The sequence below is a fragment of the Leptonychotes weddellii genome, chromosome 4, assembly GCF_054177405.1.
Source record: "Leptonychotes weddellii isolate Sample4059 chromosome 4, ASM5417740v2, whole genome shotgun sequence".
NCBI classification, from domain to species: Eukaryota; Metazoa; Chordata; class Mammalia; order Carnivora; family Phocidae; genus Leptonychotes; species Leptonychotes weddellii.
In genome coordinates, this window is record NC_138372.1 from 65,322,531 (window position 1) to 65,338,599 (window position 16,069).

The following is a 16,069-nucleotide window of genomic DNA, read 5'->3' on the forward strand; positions in this document are numbered from 1 at the left end:
TATACTAAGTGACCGGGTGCATTCAGCTGCCCCTCACGTGACCCTGGCACCGGCACGTACCTGTCTGCAGAAACAGACCTTATTCTTCGCTCTTAAGCGAAGCCCAGTTGGTAAACATTAAGACGCAAAGTGTTAGCATTTTGACTGCAAAGGAACCTACCTGTTAGAGTAATTCTTTGATCTGGAGGCACGGAGAGGAGTTGGCTCTCGCGCACTTTCAAAGGGCCCAGATTTGGAGAGGTTGCCTGCGCTCCCGTGACTTTGGGGGGTGTCCCCCGGGAGCGACCCTTCATTCCCAAGGACAGCAGACGTCCTTTGTACATCCACTTTTGCAGCTTCTTGACTGTCACCGCGGGAGGCTTGAGGAAGGGGAGCCCCTCCTGGACGTCTCCTTTGCCGCTGCGTACCACAGCGGACCCCGCAGGATCCCTGAAAGGGCTTCCCGAGGAGCGGCCGGGGTCCTTGGAGCCCCGAGTCAGGAGGCCGGAGGGCGCGGCGGCCGGAGCGCTGCCTCCGCTCCAGCCGTCCATCCCGCCTCCACGTGGCGGGGGCTCGCCCAGGTCTCCGCGCGCGCCGCACCTGATCCAGCTGTCGCTCGGCCACCGCTGGAAGGGAGGAGGCTTGGCACCCACCCGGAGGCTCTCGAGGCTTCTGCTGCAGGACAGCCGCATCCGAGGAGTCCGCAGGCGACCTCCCCCCGACTCCCTTGGAGGCGACCGGGGCGGGGACACCTGCTGCCGAGGGCGGCCACCGCCTCCCCGCTGCCAGTCTTGGGGGCAGGCTCGGCGGTCCGCAGCGCCGCAGGGGGAAGGCAGCTGGCCCAGAGCCCGGGCTCCCACAAGGCAGCCGCGATCCGCCCAACCCCTGTCGCCCCGCCGCGCGCCCGAGTCAGGGGGCAGGTCGTGCATGGCCTGGATCAGCAGATAATAGGCCTCTCGCAACTGGGTCTGCAGCCTGCCTGTCTCCAGGCGGCCGCCCTCCGCCCCCGGGGAGGAGCCCGCCGCCGGGGGAGGCGGGGGCCACCGCTCCGCCTCCGCCCCCTCAGGCTTGGGCGCCGACTGGGAGCCGCCGGGCAGGTTCTCGTAGTAGTCGTCGTCGTCCTCCCGGTCGTCCTCCTCGTCTCCGCTGCCTTCGGAGCCCGGCGGGGCGTGCAGACAGGGGCGAGTGAGCCCGCGACCCGAGGAGAGGGCCTCCTTCCCGCCGCGCTGACGAGGCCCGAGCGCTCCCCACTGCTCCGGGCGCCCTCCCGGGACCCGCGCCTCGGGACCCCACGCCTGCGGCGACGGAGGGGGCTGCTCCCCGCTCGGCCGGGCTCCGCGGGCGTGCTCGCATGGGCAGGCGTCCGGGGCACGGCCAGCGTCTCCCTCGGCAACCGCGGAGGCCGTCACGGTAGCTGCAGCCGCCGCCCGGAGCCCGAGCCCCCCGGCGGCGCGGGGACTCCGCCTCCCCCGGAGCCTGGACAGCGTCCTCCTCAGAGGGTCCGCCATCCCCTCCGCCTCAACAGCCAGGCTCGCCCCTGCTGCGGGAAGAGGACGGAGCCCAGTTCGGGAAAAATCTGCGCTCGCGGAGGCGGCGGCGACGGCGGCGGCTCCCCATGACCGGCGCTGGCCCTCGCGGGCTCCTCACATACTTGGCATAACTCTGCCGCGGGAAGGGGTGGGGGAGGGCGGCGGCGCCGCAGAGCGCATGCCCCGGAGCCTCGGGCCGCGACGGGGCGCGCAATGTGCCGGCGGCTGAGCTGCGTTTCCCGGGTGGGCGCGCAGCGCGGCGGAGGGTCGGGAAGGGAGGAGGGCGAGAGTGAGCTGAAGTAGGCACCGGGACGCGAGAGGGAGCGCCCAGAGCGTGGTGAGGAGTGGGGGCCGGGGGAATAGGCGGACAGTGAGAGTTGAGGCAGAGAAAAGAATGAGCGGGAAGGTGTCTCGGCTGGAAGGCTGCGAAGTTTTGGAGAAAGGGAAAGTGCCCTCCTGGCTGCCACCCGTCACCTTCACCCCCTCCCCGTTGCCACCATTGCACGAGGCGTGTCTAACAAGTCCTAGCTTGAGAGAAAACAAAGATCGTTTTGACGGACACAGTGTGCGTACAGGTGTATCTCACTTAGTGCAATGTGTACTAGAAACGTTCCTAATCATTTTAATGACACGGGGAGCTAGCTATTTAAAGGAAATTTGCAACGATTCCTTTTCAGTTAGGAAGAATCCTTTTGCCCAAAAAATCACCACCTTGTCCCCCTAAGTCTATTTTTCTTTTTTAAATGAATGCATGCTACCACAAAATTCTGATTATCAACCTTGTAAAATGGAGCCGCAGAAATAGTGCCCCCCATCACCCCGCTTACACGTCATTTTAATGAAAACTTGGTTGAGAAACAATTGGGTTAAAATTGGGAAACGGTGTTCTTTGGAAATATCAGCTCTCTCAAAAACATGAAATCCCGTATTCTGTGTTAACAGTTGCCACAGGTGAATGGACCTATCCCTGATTGGTAAGAATCATCGTCACTGTCACCTCTGATTTCAGTTACATTTTTTTAAATATTTTATTTATTTATTTATTAGAAGAGCACGAGGTGGGTGGGGCAGAGGGAGAGGGAGAAGCCGATTTCCCACTGAGCCCACAGTCCCATGCCCGGCAGGACTCCATCCCAGGACCCTGAGATCCTGACCTGAGCCCAAGTCAGACACTTCACTGACTGAGCCACCCAGATGCCCCCAGTTACATTTTTTTTTAATGTTTACATATTAGGAAGGGCCTTTGTCTGAGTAGCTTATGAATGTACTCCTAACTCCCAGCACAGTACTCGCACGTAATAAGAATTCGAGAAATACTTGTTGCATAAATGAATGCTTGCATAACTAAATAAAAGAATTTAGTCCTGGGGCATCTGGCTGGCCCAGTCGGTAGAGCCTGCCACTCGACCTCGGGGTGATAGGTTGGAGCCCCACACGCCCCACCTTGGACAGAAATTACTTTAAAAAAAATTTATTTTGGTCCTAACTTATCCAATTTCCAAATATATTTATGGAAGTTTCTTTTTCTTTTTTTTTTTTTAAAGATTTTATTTATTTATTTGACAGAGAGAGACACAGCGAGAGAGGGAACACAAGCAGGGGGAGTGGGAGAGGGAGAAGCAGGCTTCTAGCTGGAAGTTTCTTTTTTCCCCACCAGTTAAAGACTCCAATCTCTAAATGTGCTTTGATATATACTACTTTCCTTAGTACTTAGTCCCTGCCTCCTGGAATAATTTTACCTGCATCTCTATTTGCAAAAATCTAACCCATCCTTTAAGACTCGACTCAACCACCTCTCAGAAGTCATCTCTGATGTTCCAGATGGATATGATCTCTCATTCTTCCAAACTCCAGGAGTGCTTTATTCATATCCATTCATAGTATATTTATTGGTTTTTGTTTGTCTACAAAGCACGCCTTATCTCTCCTACAAGAAAAATCATAAATACCTTAAGGGCAGAGACTATTTATCATTGACTTCTGTATTCTCCACAGAGCATTTATTTATCATGTACATATATGATAAATAAATATTCTTGAATTAATGACAGTTTTAATTTAGAGGAAACAAACAGCTTTAATTTCCAGTCTATTGCCTAACTCTCCACTAGACCATATTGTATTGGTGTTGTTTTAAAATTCTTTTAGTTATGAGTAAGAAATACTTTGTTAAATAATCTAAATCCTCATCTAGGAAAATACTGTGAAATGTTGAATTATAATTTGCATGCATTACTATTCATAGTCCTACAGTATTTTTATTCCATGGAGCAAAGGCTATTTAATGAATAATCAAGGCATACAATTATGTCCCAGTGAAATATTCCCACAGGAAATGACTGACAGTAAATCTGCCAATAATGGTGTCTATAAACACAATTTGATCTCTATCTCAGAAATTGTTTCCATTCCAACTCTTGGTTACAAAATCTGTTTATTCTTTGTAAGTTAACAGTTGTGAAGTATACCGTAAGTTGCACATATGTGTAAACTTGAATAAAAAAATATAACCTTGAAGGTCTAGGTTGAACTTCTTTAATTCAGCTTGTCAACTTGTTGATTTCAGGAGTTATAAATACATTGGCCAATATCAAATACTACACATTGTTCTACACATTACTCAGAACTAAATCTGAACACAACTGAACTTAATGACACTTTGAAGGGGACAATGTTCTATCACATAAATTCACAATTTTTAAGAAGTGTTTTAAAGGGTCAAAACAAATTAATAAGGCAATCAAGGCTATATGACACTAAATAATGACCTTAAAAATGCAAATCCCACTGTATGTGTATTACACTTCAATAAAAAGTTTACAAAAATGTAACTCTACAAAGACAGTACCCACAGAATTTACATTACACATATAGTTCAGACAGTGACAAGATATGAACATAAGTTATACTTTGTAAAATCCTTTTTGTGTTGTTTTACCCCATTCCCTCAGTTATCTCAATTTTCATATATTTCTAATCAACAGACTCCTATGAAAATTGGGTGGGGATACATTTTCCAGTGTTTGTACTTGTTTCTCACTGACTTGGAAATCATTTTGATGCCCTGTGAATTAACAACTATGTCGGCACAGTCACAAAAGATGAAACAACTATGGGATAATAGGACTCCAGTAAGGCAGGGAGCCAAACTAGGGGGGGGTAGTACTGACTCAGTCTGGGAGAAGGGGTGCGAAGCAAGACAGGTTGAGACAGAAGGCTAAGTTTAACAGTAATACAAAGCAAATGTCTAGGTATGTTATGGTTATTTTCTAAGCAATTTAGAGTGCATTTCTGTCTCACTGCTGTTCAATCTTCCACTGCTTAGGGGAACCAAAGACAAGTTTAACTCTGGCATTTGCCCAGTTCTCTCTCTAAACTGCCTTCTAGGGATCCTCTGGTATAGACCTGCCTGGTCTGCCGTGATGCCATTCCATCAATATTGAGTGAAAAGGGTTTTAGCCCAAAACTGACCAGCGTGCCACTGCCCTGATACTCAAAGATGGCACATCCTGATTACAGCATTTTTTACTGTTAATTTTTTTCCATAATTAATAATATCTGGCAATTAGTCATGTTCCTTACCTCATCCCCTACCTTGAACCAAAGGAATAAAAAGGAGGCTTTTGCCAAATACATATGTATTTTCTAATGTTTTAGAAATGTATAATGTTTTAGAATATTCACTATTTCACACCTTCTTGTTGTATATTTAGGATATGTAGAGTAAGTTCCTCAAAGTCACCATAATAAGTGAAGGGAAATTCAAACCTCATCTATCTGATTCCAAAACCACTACAGCCTACAGCCCTGGGACATTTCCCTGTAAAGAAAAATAGAATATCCATTTGCTATAACCATACTTGCGCTGACCTGAAACTTTGTTTTCATAAATTATTTAGTTGGTCACCTTTCAGAAGAGTTTAATATTTGATGAGCTTTTGTGAATGCAGCAGATCATTGGAAAGCTGCTTGTTGAAGATTTGAATGCTTTTCTGTGCAGTCCTCTTCAAAGGTGTTAGAACTAAATCCTGTAATATATTCCCCTTTAACTGTAAATATTAAGCCACAATGTGCAACTGCATCCAGTAAAGGTAGTCTAATTTTAAAAGTAGGACAAACTCAATTAAATACTTTAAAGGCAAAATATATGCATCCTTAAAACCACAGGCACTGGCAGATAAGCCTCTTTTAGAAGTAAACTGAGGGTATAGCCTGTCCCTCCTAAGTGATTTGTATCTCTGGGTAACTCAGAGTTGATGGAGAGAAGTAGTGTTGTTGTTGTTTTTTCAAAGCTGTTAATCTAATAAAAAGAATTGGTGCAATACCAACATTTTTCGTTCTGATGAAATACTGGATCTAATAATAGAGCTCGACAAAAATCACAAGTGGCTACTCGCATCACCGAGAGAGAGACAGCCTGACATTACATGGCTTCTGGTCAAGTACACACCACCACCTCTTACCAGAAATGAACCTGAGTTTGATCAGCCTTACGATGTGATTACCAACTTTCAGGAATTGCAAAGAACAGAGGAGCATATTAACACCAGGGGGATGCAATTATAAAATCAGACTATGGGAAAGTACAAGCCAGAGGATTCAGTTTCTTCAACCTATTAACCAATTGCACGATATGGACTTTTTTTTAACAGGAATCCAACTTTCCAAGTGGATCTTGGCAACTATTTAAAGCAACATAATTTTGAGGGTGGCCAAATGGTATACACTGCAGGGATAGCAAGAGAAAATTGAAATCTAGGTCTAAGGACTGCAATTCTAATCCAAATCTGAAGTGGTATAATAGAAATTATTTGAAATCAGATAGAACTAGTTCGCATCCGGGGCACCTGGGTGGCTCAGTTGTTAAGCGTCTGCCTTCGGCTCAGGTCATGATCCCAGGGTCCTGGGATCGAGCCCCACATCGGGTTCCCTGCTCAGCCAGGAGCCTGCTTCTCCCTCTCCCACTCCCCCTGCTTGTGTTCCCTCTCTCACTGTGTCTCTGTCTGTCAAATAAATAAATAAAATCTTTAAAAGAAAAAAAAAGAACTAGTTCGCATCCAAATCCTGATCAGTCACATACCCAAAAACCGCTGATCGTGGTGAGTGAGCTCTTGCTCACCTTTGCCAATTCCAGATCATTATTCCTCCTTCTTCCTGAAAATCCACATCTCTCTTGAAATACATGGCATTAAACTATACCACCTGCTGCCTCTGCTTTTTATTGTCATCTGCCACCTTCCCCTTCGTTCATTCTAGCATCTGCCTCACTATCTCTGCCATTTTTCTTGTCATTATTATTGGTGATTTCGTTATTTACAAGAAGGATCCAATAACCTGGCCTATTGTTTTTTTAAACTTTTCTAATAATCTTGTCCTCCACCCACCTCAGCCACCCAGTCTGAGTCCTACATTAGACTTTGTCATAACCAATACTTGCAAACTCTCCAGACACCACTTCCTGTTTTCTAGCCCATTCCTTCCAGCACTCAGGCTCCAACAATATTTTGATCCCACTATCCCTCCAGTCAATCATGCCTCTTTCTGTCCTTTCTTCTCCCAGTTTGGACTGCACGCACGGTCCCTGTACAATCACTCCCTTGCATACATCCTCAACTTTCTTGTCCTCTCTCCCACTGTCCTCCTCACTTGGCGAAGCTTCAACCCTGGTTACAACTAACTTTCCCACAAACTTCATGTTGATACTTGGATGACTTATGTGGCTGGAGAAAAACACATTACAACCTTCCAGTGGTCCCTCAGTGCTGCCAAATGACTCCACTAAAAATCCTTAGTCCATTCATTCTCGTCTCTTTCTCAACTTTTTTTTTTTAAGATTTTATTTATTCATTTGAGAGGGAGAGACAGAGAGAGCACGAGCAAGGGGAGAAGTAGAGGGAGAGGGAGAAGCAGACTCCCCGCCGAGGAGGGAGTCCGACATGGGGCTCGATCCCAGGACCCTGAGATCTCAACCTGAGCCGAAGGCAGATGCTTAACCATCTAAGCCACCCAGGCGCCCCTCTTTCTCAACTTTTTGGCACCACTCTCCCCTCCTCACTGTCAGTTATCACTTTTCTTTTTTGTTACACTGAAGTAACAGAAACATTCAGGAGAGAACTGCCTCATCCCCCCGCCACCAGATCTTCCAGCTAGCATTATTTGCACTCCGATATTCCACCTGGGGGCCCCTTATGACAGATGAGCTGCTGCACCTGTGCCTACCTGAGGTCAACTCTCCGCCCTCCTACCCTTCCTTCTCTCATTGCCCTCCAGTCACACTGGCTTCCTCGTTCCTCCAACACACCAAACCCACTCCTGTCTCTGAGTCTTTGCATTTGCTGTTCCCTCTGTGCGACTTCCTCCCTCCATTCAAGTCTCACCTCAAATGTTACCGGCTCAGAGAGTCCTTCCCTAACCACCTTATCTAAAATAATACCCCTGACGTTTCCTATCCATTCATTTTGCTTTATTTTTCTTCATTGTACTTATTTCTATTTAATATTACATTAGATGTCTATTGATTTAAGTGACACCACCATCACCACCCCTAAATGCCATAACCCCACTTTGTAGAATATTTCTGGCATGTGTAGATGTTCCATATATATTCGTTGAGTGAATATGTGATTTTCATGTCCAAGAGCAAGTTAACGTATGTTTCCATTTCCTTCATGGTAAAACTGATTGCTATTGTTCTATGAGTTATCTTTAAGAGAATTAAAAGAGATAACATAAATGAACCTTGAATACATTATGCTAAGTGAAAGAAGTCAGCCACAGGGGCGCCTGGGTGGCTCAGTCCGTTAAACGTCTGCCTTCGGCTCAGGTCATGATCTTAGGATCCTGGGATCGAGTCCCGTGTTGGGCTCTCTGCTCAGTGGGGAGTCTGCTTCTCCCTCTCCCTCTAACCCTCTCCCCTGCTCGTGCTCTCTCACACTCTCTCTCTCAAATAAATAAATAAAATCTTTATTTTTTTTTTAATTTTATTCATCCATTTGACAGAAAGAGAGAGCACAAGCAGGGGGAACGGCAGGCAGAGGGAGAGGGAGAGGGAGAAACAGGTTCCCCACTGAGCAAGGAGCCTGATGCCGGGCTTGATCCCAGGCCCCTGGGATCATGACCTGAGCTGAAGGCAGACATATAACCAACTGAGCCACCCAGGTGCCCCTAAATAAAATCTTTAAAAAAAAAAAAAAAAGAAGAAGGCAGCCACAAAAGACCACATATTGTACGATTCCATTTCTATGAACTGTCCAGAATAAGCAAATCAATAGAGACAGAAAGTAGATTAGTGGTTGCCTGGGGCTGGGAGAAAGGGGAATGATGAATGATTGCTAAAGGGTATGAGTTTATTGTTAGGCTGATGAGAATGTTCTTGAATTAGATCGCAGTGATGTTTGCACAACCTTGTAAATATACTAGAAACCACGGATGTGTACACTTAAAATGGTGCATTTTATGGTAAGCAAATTATGTCTCCATTTTTTAAACAAAGGAGCATTATTTCCCTGCCCTTTTAACTATACTCCCAGCTAATATTCATGGAAAATGTCAGTTCAAAAGAAAATGTTTTAAGGGAAACATTAAAAGAAGATTGTAGATGCAAATAAGAATAGCTTGAAATGTGTTTCATTGGGTATTCGCTGTCAGAAATGTTTTCACGTACCATATCCCAGTTTTTCAATAGAGATTTTAATTCTACATATTTAACAAATAAATACAAATAAAAACTTTCTTACTTAAAGTTTACTTTTCTCTATCAACTACCAAATGGGTTCAAATCTAGACTTAACAAAATTAAATAAACAACCTCAACCTGCCTCTACCAGTCAGAAAACAAAAACATTTTCAGCATTTAGAAATAACTTCCTTTCATCTCCTACTGGAAACTCATAGTTCTTTCATGTAAACAAAATGAAAGAGCATTACTTATAGGTAAGAAGCCACTAAGAAAAACCATAATTACACCACAAGAGATAACTAAGTAAACACATATTTAGCCTTTTGTATTCTTTTACTAGAGGATTTTCTCTAAGGCACAAGGTAAGGAGCTACATATTACCTAACATTTTGGACTAGCAGGGAACAAATTTGGGGGGAAAACAAATAAAAAATGGCCTACTAATGTCTCTCCTGATTAAAAATCATCTTCTGATTATTCAGTTATATGTAAAGAGGAAACTTCAGATAAGTGCTTATTTATTAACTATTTCAGGTAATCCAGAAAGTATGCTAGACTCTTTTTATTATATAAAACCAGTTATTTTCCTCCCAAGCCCATTTTCATAAAACACATGTCACTATTAATACCTACATGGTTTTACTTTAGAAAAATACCAATTTTATTTCAGTTTCTAATTTAAATTGTGGCAATGTACGAATTATGACACATATAAGAAAGGGGAGCAGAGTATATACAAGGACAGACAATGTCCATTCAGTGCAGAAATGATGGATCCCAAGAAATACATTTCAGGTGGTGTCATGGACTGAATAGTTGTGTCTTCCCAAATTGTATATGTTGGCCCCTCAATGTGATGGTATCTGGAGGTAGGGCCTTTGGGAGGTAATTAGGTTGCGAGGGACAGGCCCTCGTTTGATGCAATTTGCATCCTTCTAAGAAGAGACACAGACTGCTTGATTCCTGTCTGGCAGACAGACCAAAGAGAGTCCATGTGAGCTGCCTTAGTCCATTAGGGCTGCTGTCACAGAAATACCATAGACTGAGCAGCTTATAAACAATGAACATTTATTTCTCACAGTTCTAGAGGCTGGGGAGTCTAAGATCAAGGCACCAACAGATTTGGCGTCTGGTGAGAGCCCACTTCCTGGTTCATATGGGGCTGGCTTTTCTCCATATCCTCACATGGTGGAAGGGGTAAGGAAGCTCTCTGGAGTCTCTTATGTAAGAACACTAATTCCATTCCACCTTCAGGATCTAATCACCTTCCAAAGGCCCCACCTCCAAATACCATCCAAATACCTTGGGCATTAAGATTTAACGTATGAATAGTGGGCACGCAAACATTCAGTCTATAGGATGAGCACACAGTGAGAAGGCAGTCCTCCACAAGCCAAGGAGAGAACATTTCCAGAAACTGACCATTCTGGCACCCTGACCTCGGACTTGTAGCCTCAAGAATTGTAGGAAAATTAATTTCTGTTGGTTAAATCACCTAGCCTATTGTGTTTTGTCACAGCAGTGTGAGCAGACTAAAACAAATAGGTTCTTTTAGAATAAAAGAGTTTTTGGGGTGCCTGGGTGGCTCAGTTGGTTAAGTGTCTGCCTTCAGCTCAGGTTGTGATCTCAGGGTCCTGGAATCAAGTCCCATTTCAGGCTCCCTGCTTAGTGGGGAGTCTGCTTCTCCCTCTCCCTCTGTCCCTACTCATGCTCTGTCTCTCTGTCAAATAAATAAATATAAAAAAAAAAAGAATTTTTAAAGTAACATGTTTTCGGGGTGCCTGGGTTGCTCAGTCAGTTGAGTGGCCAAATCTTGGTTTCTGCTCAGGTCATGATCTCAGGGTCCTGGCATGGAGCCCTGCATTGGGCTCTGTGCTCAGAGGGGAGTCTGCTTGTGGATTCTCTCTCTCCCTCTCCCTCTGCCCCTCACCTAATTCACTCTCTCTCTCTCAAATAAATAAATAATCTTTGAAAAATATAAATGATAAAAAATAAAAATAAAGTAGCATGTTTTCAAAGGGTTAAAGATATATAAATTAAGGCAATAAAAGATTTGGCTTTATGTATACTTGTGATAATACTGATAAATCACACCATGAAGTTAGGACAATTTCTTTGCTCTAAAAAGTTCTGCCTTTGGTTATTATTCCTGACACAGTAACCACCAAAGAAATTCTTTTAGCATTATATTTTCCTTGAAGTCTGGGATCTTGTGTTGTTCTTTGAACCCACAGGGCCCAACACTGCATATCTTTACCTATCTTTTGAAGTCTGGACACCAGTCTCAAGTCACGTTCCTGTTCACAAAACATACCTTCTTACCATTTTTACTAAACAACTTATCCAAGGGTGAATAAAGTTCTTTCTCCCACTAATAATGCATTCAAGATAAAGAATAAGACTTTATATCTTATCACCAGAGTAAACAAAAATCATCATTTTCTATTGATTTGTTTAAGATGAAGCATGCTGACAGTTTTCCTGGATGTACCTAGACATGCAAATAAGAACAGCTTGAAAGCCATTTCACTGAGCAATCACTATCAGAAATGCTTTCCGTATTATATCCTAGTTTTTCAATAGAGCCCTCAATTCTACATATTCAACAAATGCATATAAGCAGCTTCTTAATTAAGATAAGAGCCTACAGAGTCATTATCAATAATGTGATGGTCAATGGAAAGGCCAGTACCCTATGAAAACTTAGTAATTGCTCTGAAAAAACTAAAGAAGAGTTTCATATATAGGGCCCCTGGGTGGCTCACTCGGTTAAGCATCTGCCTTTGGCTCAAGTCATGATCTCAGGGTCCTGGGATCGAGGCCCAGGTCAGGCTCCCTGCTCAGCAGGGAGCCTGCTTCTCCCTCTCCCTCTGCAACTCCCCCTGCTCATGCTCTCTCTCAAATAAATAAATAAAATAAAATAAAAAAGAGTTTCATGTAAAGACAACTTGACATCACACATCTACAGCAGGGTCCAAACTCAGAGCCCACTGGGATCAGGCAGGTGCCTACAATGAGTGGACTAGTCCAGGTATAGCAACCAAAGAACCATGCCTGCCTATTAAAAGGGAACAACTGCTTTCTCAGCTCAGAGAATGAAGAATGACAAAGAGCCACTGCCTCATCCATGTCTCCTGTTCTTTCTTTTAACCCTTTGGCTACAGAAGTGAGTTCCACATTTTAAAAAATACTATGGAGGCTAGCTCTGGGTGGGCCACCCAAATACATGTATCAGTTACCAGCTTTTGACCTCTCACCTTCAGGGAATACTATACAAACATTCCAAAAGAAAGGGAAGCTTCATACCATAATTTTAAATGATCTGTTGTCAGCCCCATGACCCAATGGGCCAATGTCTATGGTGATGATGAAACTCCCTTTTCTTGCCTTATGTTTCATCATTATAATCTCAGTATCAGTATGAGTATCATGAGTTTTATGAATAGTGAGGTGCTTTTACTTTACCTCCTAGTCAGATGCTCACCAAAAGGTAGAACAGAGATGGTTATAACCACATTCAGATGAGTAGCTGAAACCCAGAGGGGGGAAGCCATTGAATCATGGTTACTCAGGCCTGAAGAGGATCTAAGCTCAGTGTTCCAAATTTCTAATACAATCCTTTCACCTTTATTTTATTTTAAGATTTTATTTATTTATTTGTTTGTTTGAGATGGGGGAGAGAGAAAGAGCATGCACAAGCCGGGGGAAGAGCAGAGGGAGAAGGACAAGCAGACTCCATGCTGAGTGTGGAGGCTGACCTGGGGCTCTATCCCATGACCCTGAGATCGTGACCTGAGCCGAAACCAAGAGTTGGAGGCTTAACCGACTGAGCCACCCAGGCACCCCAATCCCTTCACTTTTAAAAGCATTTTTTTAATCTGATGAAAGTGATTCTTTCTTTAAAATCATAAATAACTTAGAAAATATAGAAAAGTAAAGATAGCTGAGAAAAGAAACTCATGTAACCACTTCCCCACCCCCAAACACACATATCCACATTTCCACATGAAGGATAGCTACTGCTGGGAAACCATGTTTTTCAATATTTCAACAACCTCATTAGAAGTATTAAAATAATATTCTGGTCATACAGAACAATTATCTTAGAGCATGGTGTTTTATTATAAACAACTGAGATGATACTTGCTAGTGTATTTGATCTAACATGTCTGCAGAGGGAAAAAATAAAAACTTATTTTACAACAAGAATTTTAAATGACCCAATAAGAAATATCATTTCTACCAGGATCTTTGTGAAATTACATTGGGGGAAAAATGTCTTATTTAAATGCAGGAGAAGTTCACTTTCTGAAAACTTTTTTTTTTTTTAACTATGTGCACCAGTCAGCAACCTCATAATTACATACCCAAAGATTGTTCAAATAAAGAGGGAACAAAGCTCCTAAGCAAAGTTCAATGCGTATGTCAAGACTGCCTGAAGGTATAATAAGTTTTATGTCTCTGTTTACCCCAGGAGTAAATTAAATAAGTGCATATTTAATATATGAATCACAATTATAGCTGGTCTACATACTACAGACAGAAACAAAAGAATTCTTTCTCAGATAAAATTAATGAAAACTGAACATATTCCCACAGATCTAGATAGTGCCCCTTAGAATGCAGTCATGACAGGAACAGTAAAATAGTTGCAAAGCAAAAAGTCAAACTAGGGTTGTGGATAAAATGTTCACTCTCTCTCTTAATTACAGAACATGGACAGAATGCGTACAGCACCTCTTTAAGGACTCTGAAAACTAAACAGTAGCAGATGGATTGGGAAGACCAGAGGTAAAAGGACCACCAAACTGGGCCAGTATTCCTTGACCTGAATGTAATGCAGCTTCACACTTGGAAATGGCCCTGGGGCCCCAAAGGGAAAGTTTCAGGAGAAGCCCTCTAGTCTCTCACGGAGGTGGAGGAGGGAACTCCTAATTCTCAGAGAAAGTGCAGAAATCCCTCCCTGTTCTCTTGCACTCCACCTCCCAAGCATGCCTGTGGTGGTGATGCGGGAGGTCTAAAGGAGGGAAAACTTTCTCTCTGAATGGTGGAGCTGTGGCCTCAAAGAGGGTAGGGCAGACCCCCATTGCATGTTTCTCTCTCTCCATCCTTTTGGTGCTTGGCCCTGAATACAAGCAAAGTAACAGTAGTGTGCAATAGAGCGAGGTCACTGAAGCCTCAGTTCGGGGGCCCAATGACCAAAACAGCACCCAGGAAATAAAAGGGGACCGAGAGATTGTACCATAGACTAGATGCTTGTGTCTCCCCACAATTCACTTGTTGGCATATAACCCCCATTATGATTGCATTAGGAGGTGGGGCCTTTGAGAAGTGATTAGGTCATGAGGCTGAGCCCACATGAATGGGATGAGTGCCCTTATAAAAGAGATCCCAGATATCTCCCTCATCCCTACCAGTTTAGGATACACAGGAGATGACCATCTGTGAACCAGGAAGTGGCTCCTTATGGGACACCAAACTGTTGGTGCCTTGATCTTAGACTTCCCAGGCTCCAGAGTTATGATAAAGAAACTGTGAAAAATAAATGTTTGTTGTATAAGCCACCTAGTCTATCAGTAGTCTATGGTATTCTTACTATAGCAGCCTGCGTGGATGGAGACAGAATTCCTTTGTATGCCTGGGCTCACCACTGAGCTATATGCATGTGTGGATCTGATCTTCATCAGCCTACTGAAGACATTGAGAACTGAACTAATGGATACACCACCACCCAGATCCCAAAGTGACCGTGAGACAACCCATATGTGGGACAGATCTGAACTGTGCTGGAAGGCTGGAAGGGCTGAGCTGATCTTGGCTCCATAGCCCACATAAGGTGGGTTTAAACCTACAGACCTAACCTAGCCAGATCAATTGTTTGTTAAAAAAAAATTGGGGTGCCTGGGTAGCTCAGTTGGTTAAGCGTCTGACTCTTGATTTTGGCACAGAGCATGATTTCATGGGTGATGGGCTTGAGCCCCACATAGGCTCCACACTCAGCGGAGAATCTGCGTCTCTCCTTCTTCTCCCTCTGCCCCTCTGCACACGTGCACAAATCTTTTTTTTTAAGATTTTTATTTATGTATTTGAGAGAGAGAGAGAGTGTGGGAGAGAGAGCAAAAGCAGGGACGGGGGATAGAGGGAGAAGCAGACTCCCAGCTGATGCTGGATTCAATCCCAGGACTCTGGGATCATGACCTGAGCCAAAGGCAGATGTTTAACTGACTGAGCCACCCAGGTGCCCCCCAAAATCAACTTCTTTATTGGGTTTAAACAACCATTTAGAACTAGAATTTGACATATTCAATAGGTCCAGGATAGGATATAATCCAAAACTACTCAGGATAAAAGGAACCAGGAAAATCTTAATTTGCAGGGAAAAGACAATGAATAGACATCAATACCATAATGACACAGATGTTGGAATTACCTGACAAAAATTTTAAAACAGCTAATACATAAATGCTTCAGCGGACAATTGCAAACACTCTTAAAACAAAGGGAAAAATAGAAAGCCTCAAAGAAGTCAAATGGAAATGTCAGATTAGAAAGACAGTGATGAAACAAAAAATGTCATTGAATGGGATCAAAAGAATAGAGATAACAGAAAAAGAACCAATGGACGTGAAGACATGTCAATAGAAAATTTCCAATCTGAAAAACAGAAAAAAAATATTTTTGGAAAAATGAACAGAGCTTCAGGGATCCATGGGTTAATAACAAAAGGTCCAACATTCACGTCATCAGAGTCCCAGAAGGAGAGGAGTGTGGTGCTGGAAAAAGTATTTGAAGATGTAATGACTGAAAACTCAAATTTGATAAAACATAGACATTTACGAAATTTAACTAATGCCAAACAGGATAAAGCCAAAGAAATCTAGGC

At 43.8% G+C, this 16,069-nt stretch overlaps 1 protein-coding gene across 5 annotated transcripts in view; it reads right to left on the minus strand.

Annotated features, from left to right (window-relative positions):
* SYDE2 (synapse defective Rho GTPase homolog 2) overlaps positions 1–1,632 on the minus strand; it is a 48,261-nt gene extending 46,629 nt beyond the window's left edge. For all 5 annotated transcript variants that reach the window (XR_014144931.1, XM_081818689.1, XM_006740798.3 and 2 more), the window contains exon 1: positions 161–1,632. Coding sequence is in view for 4 of the 5 variants with exons in the window: in XM_081818689.1 (XP_081674815.1) it covers positions 161–1,487 (1,327 nt within the window). In the remaining variant the exon portion in view is untranslated. The remainder of the gene's footprint in view (positions 1–160) is intronic.
* Positions 1,633–16,069: the final 14,437 nt, after the last annotated feature.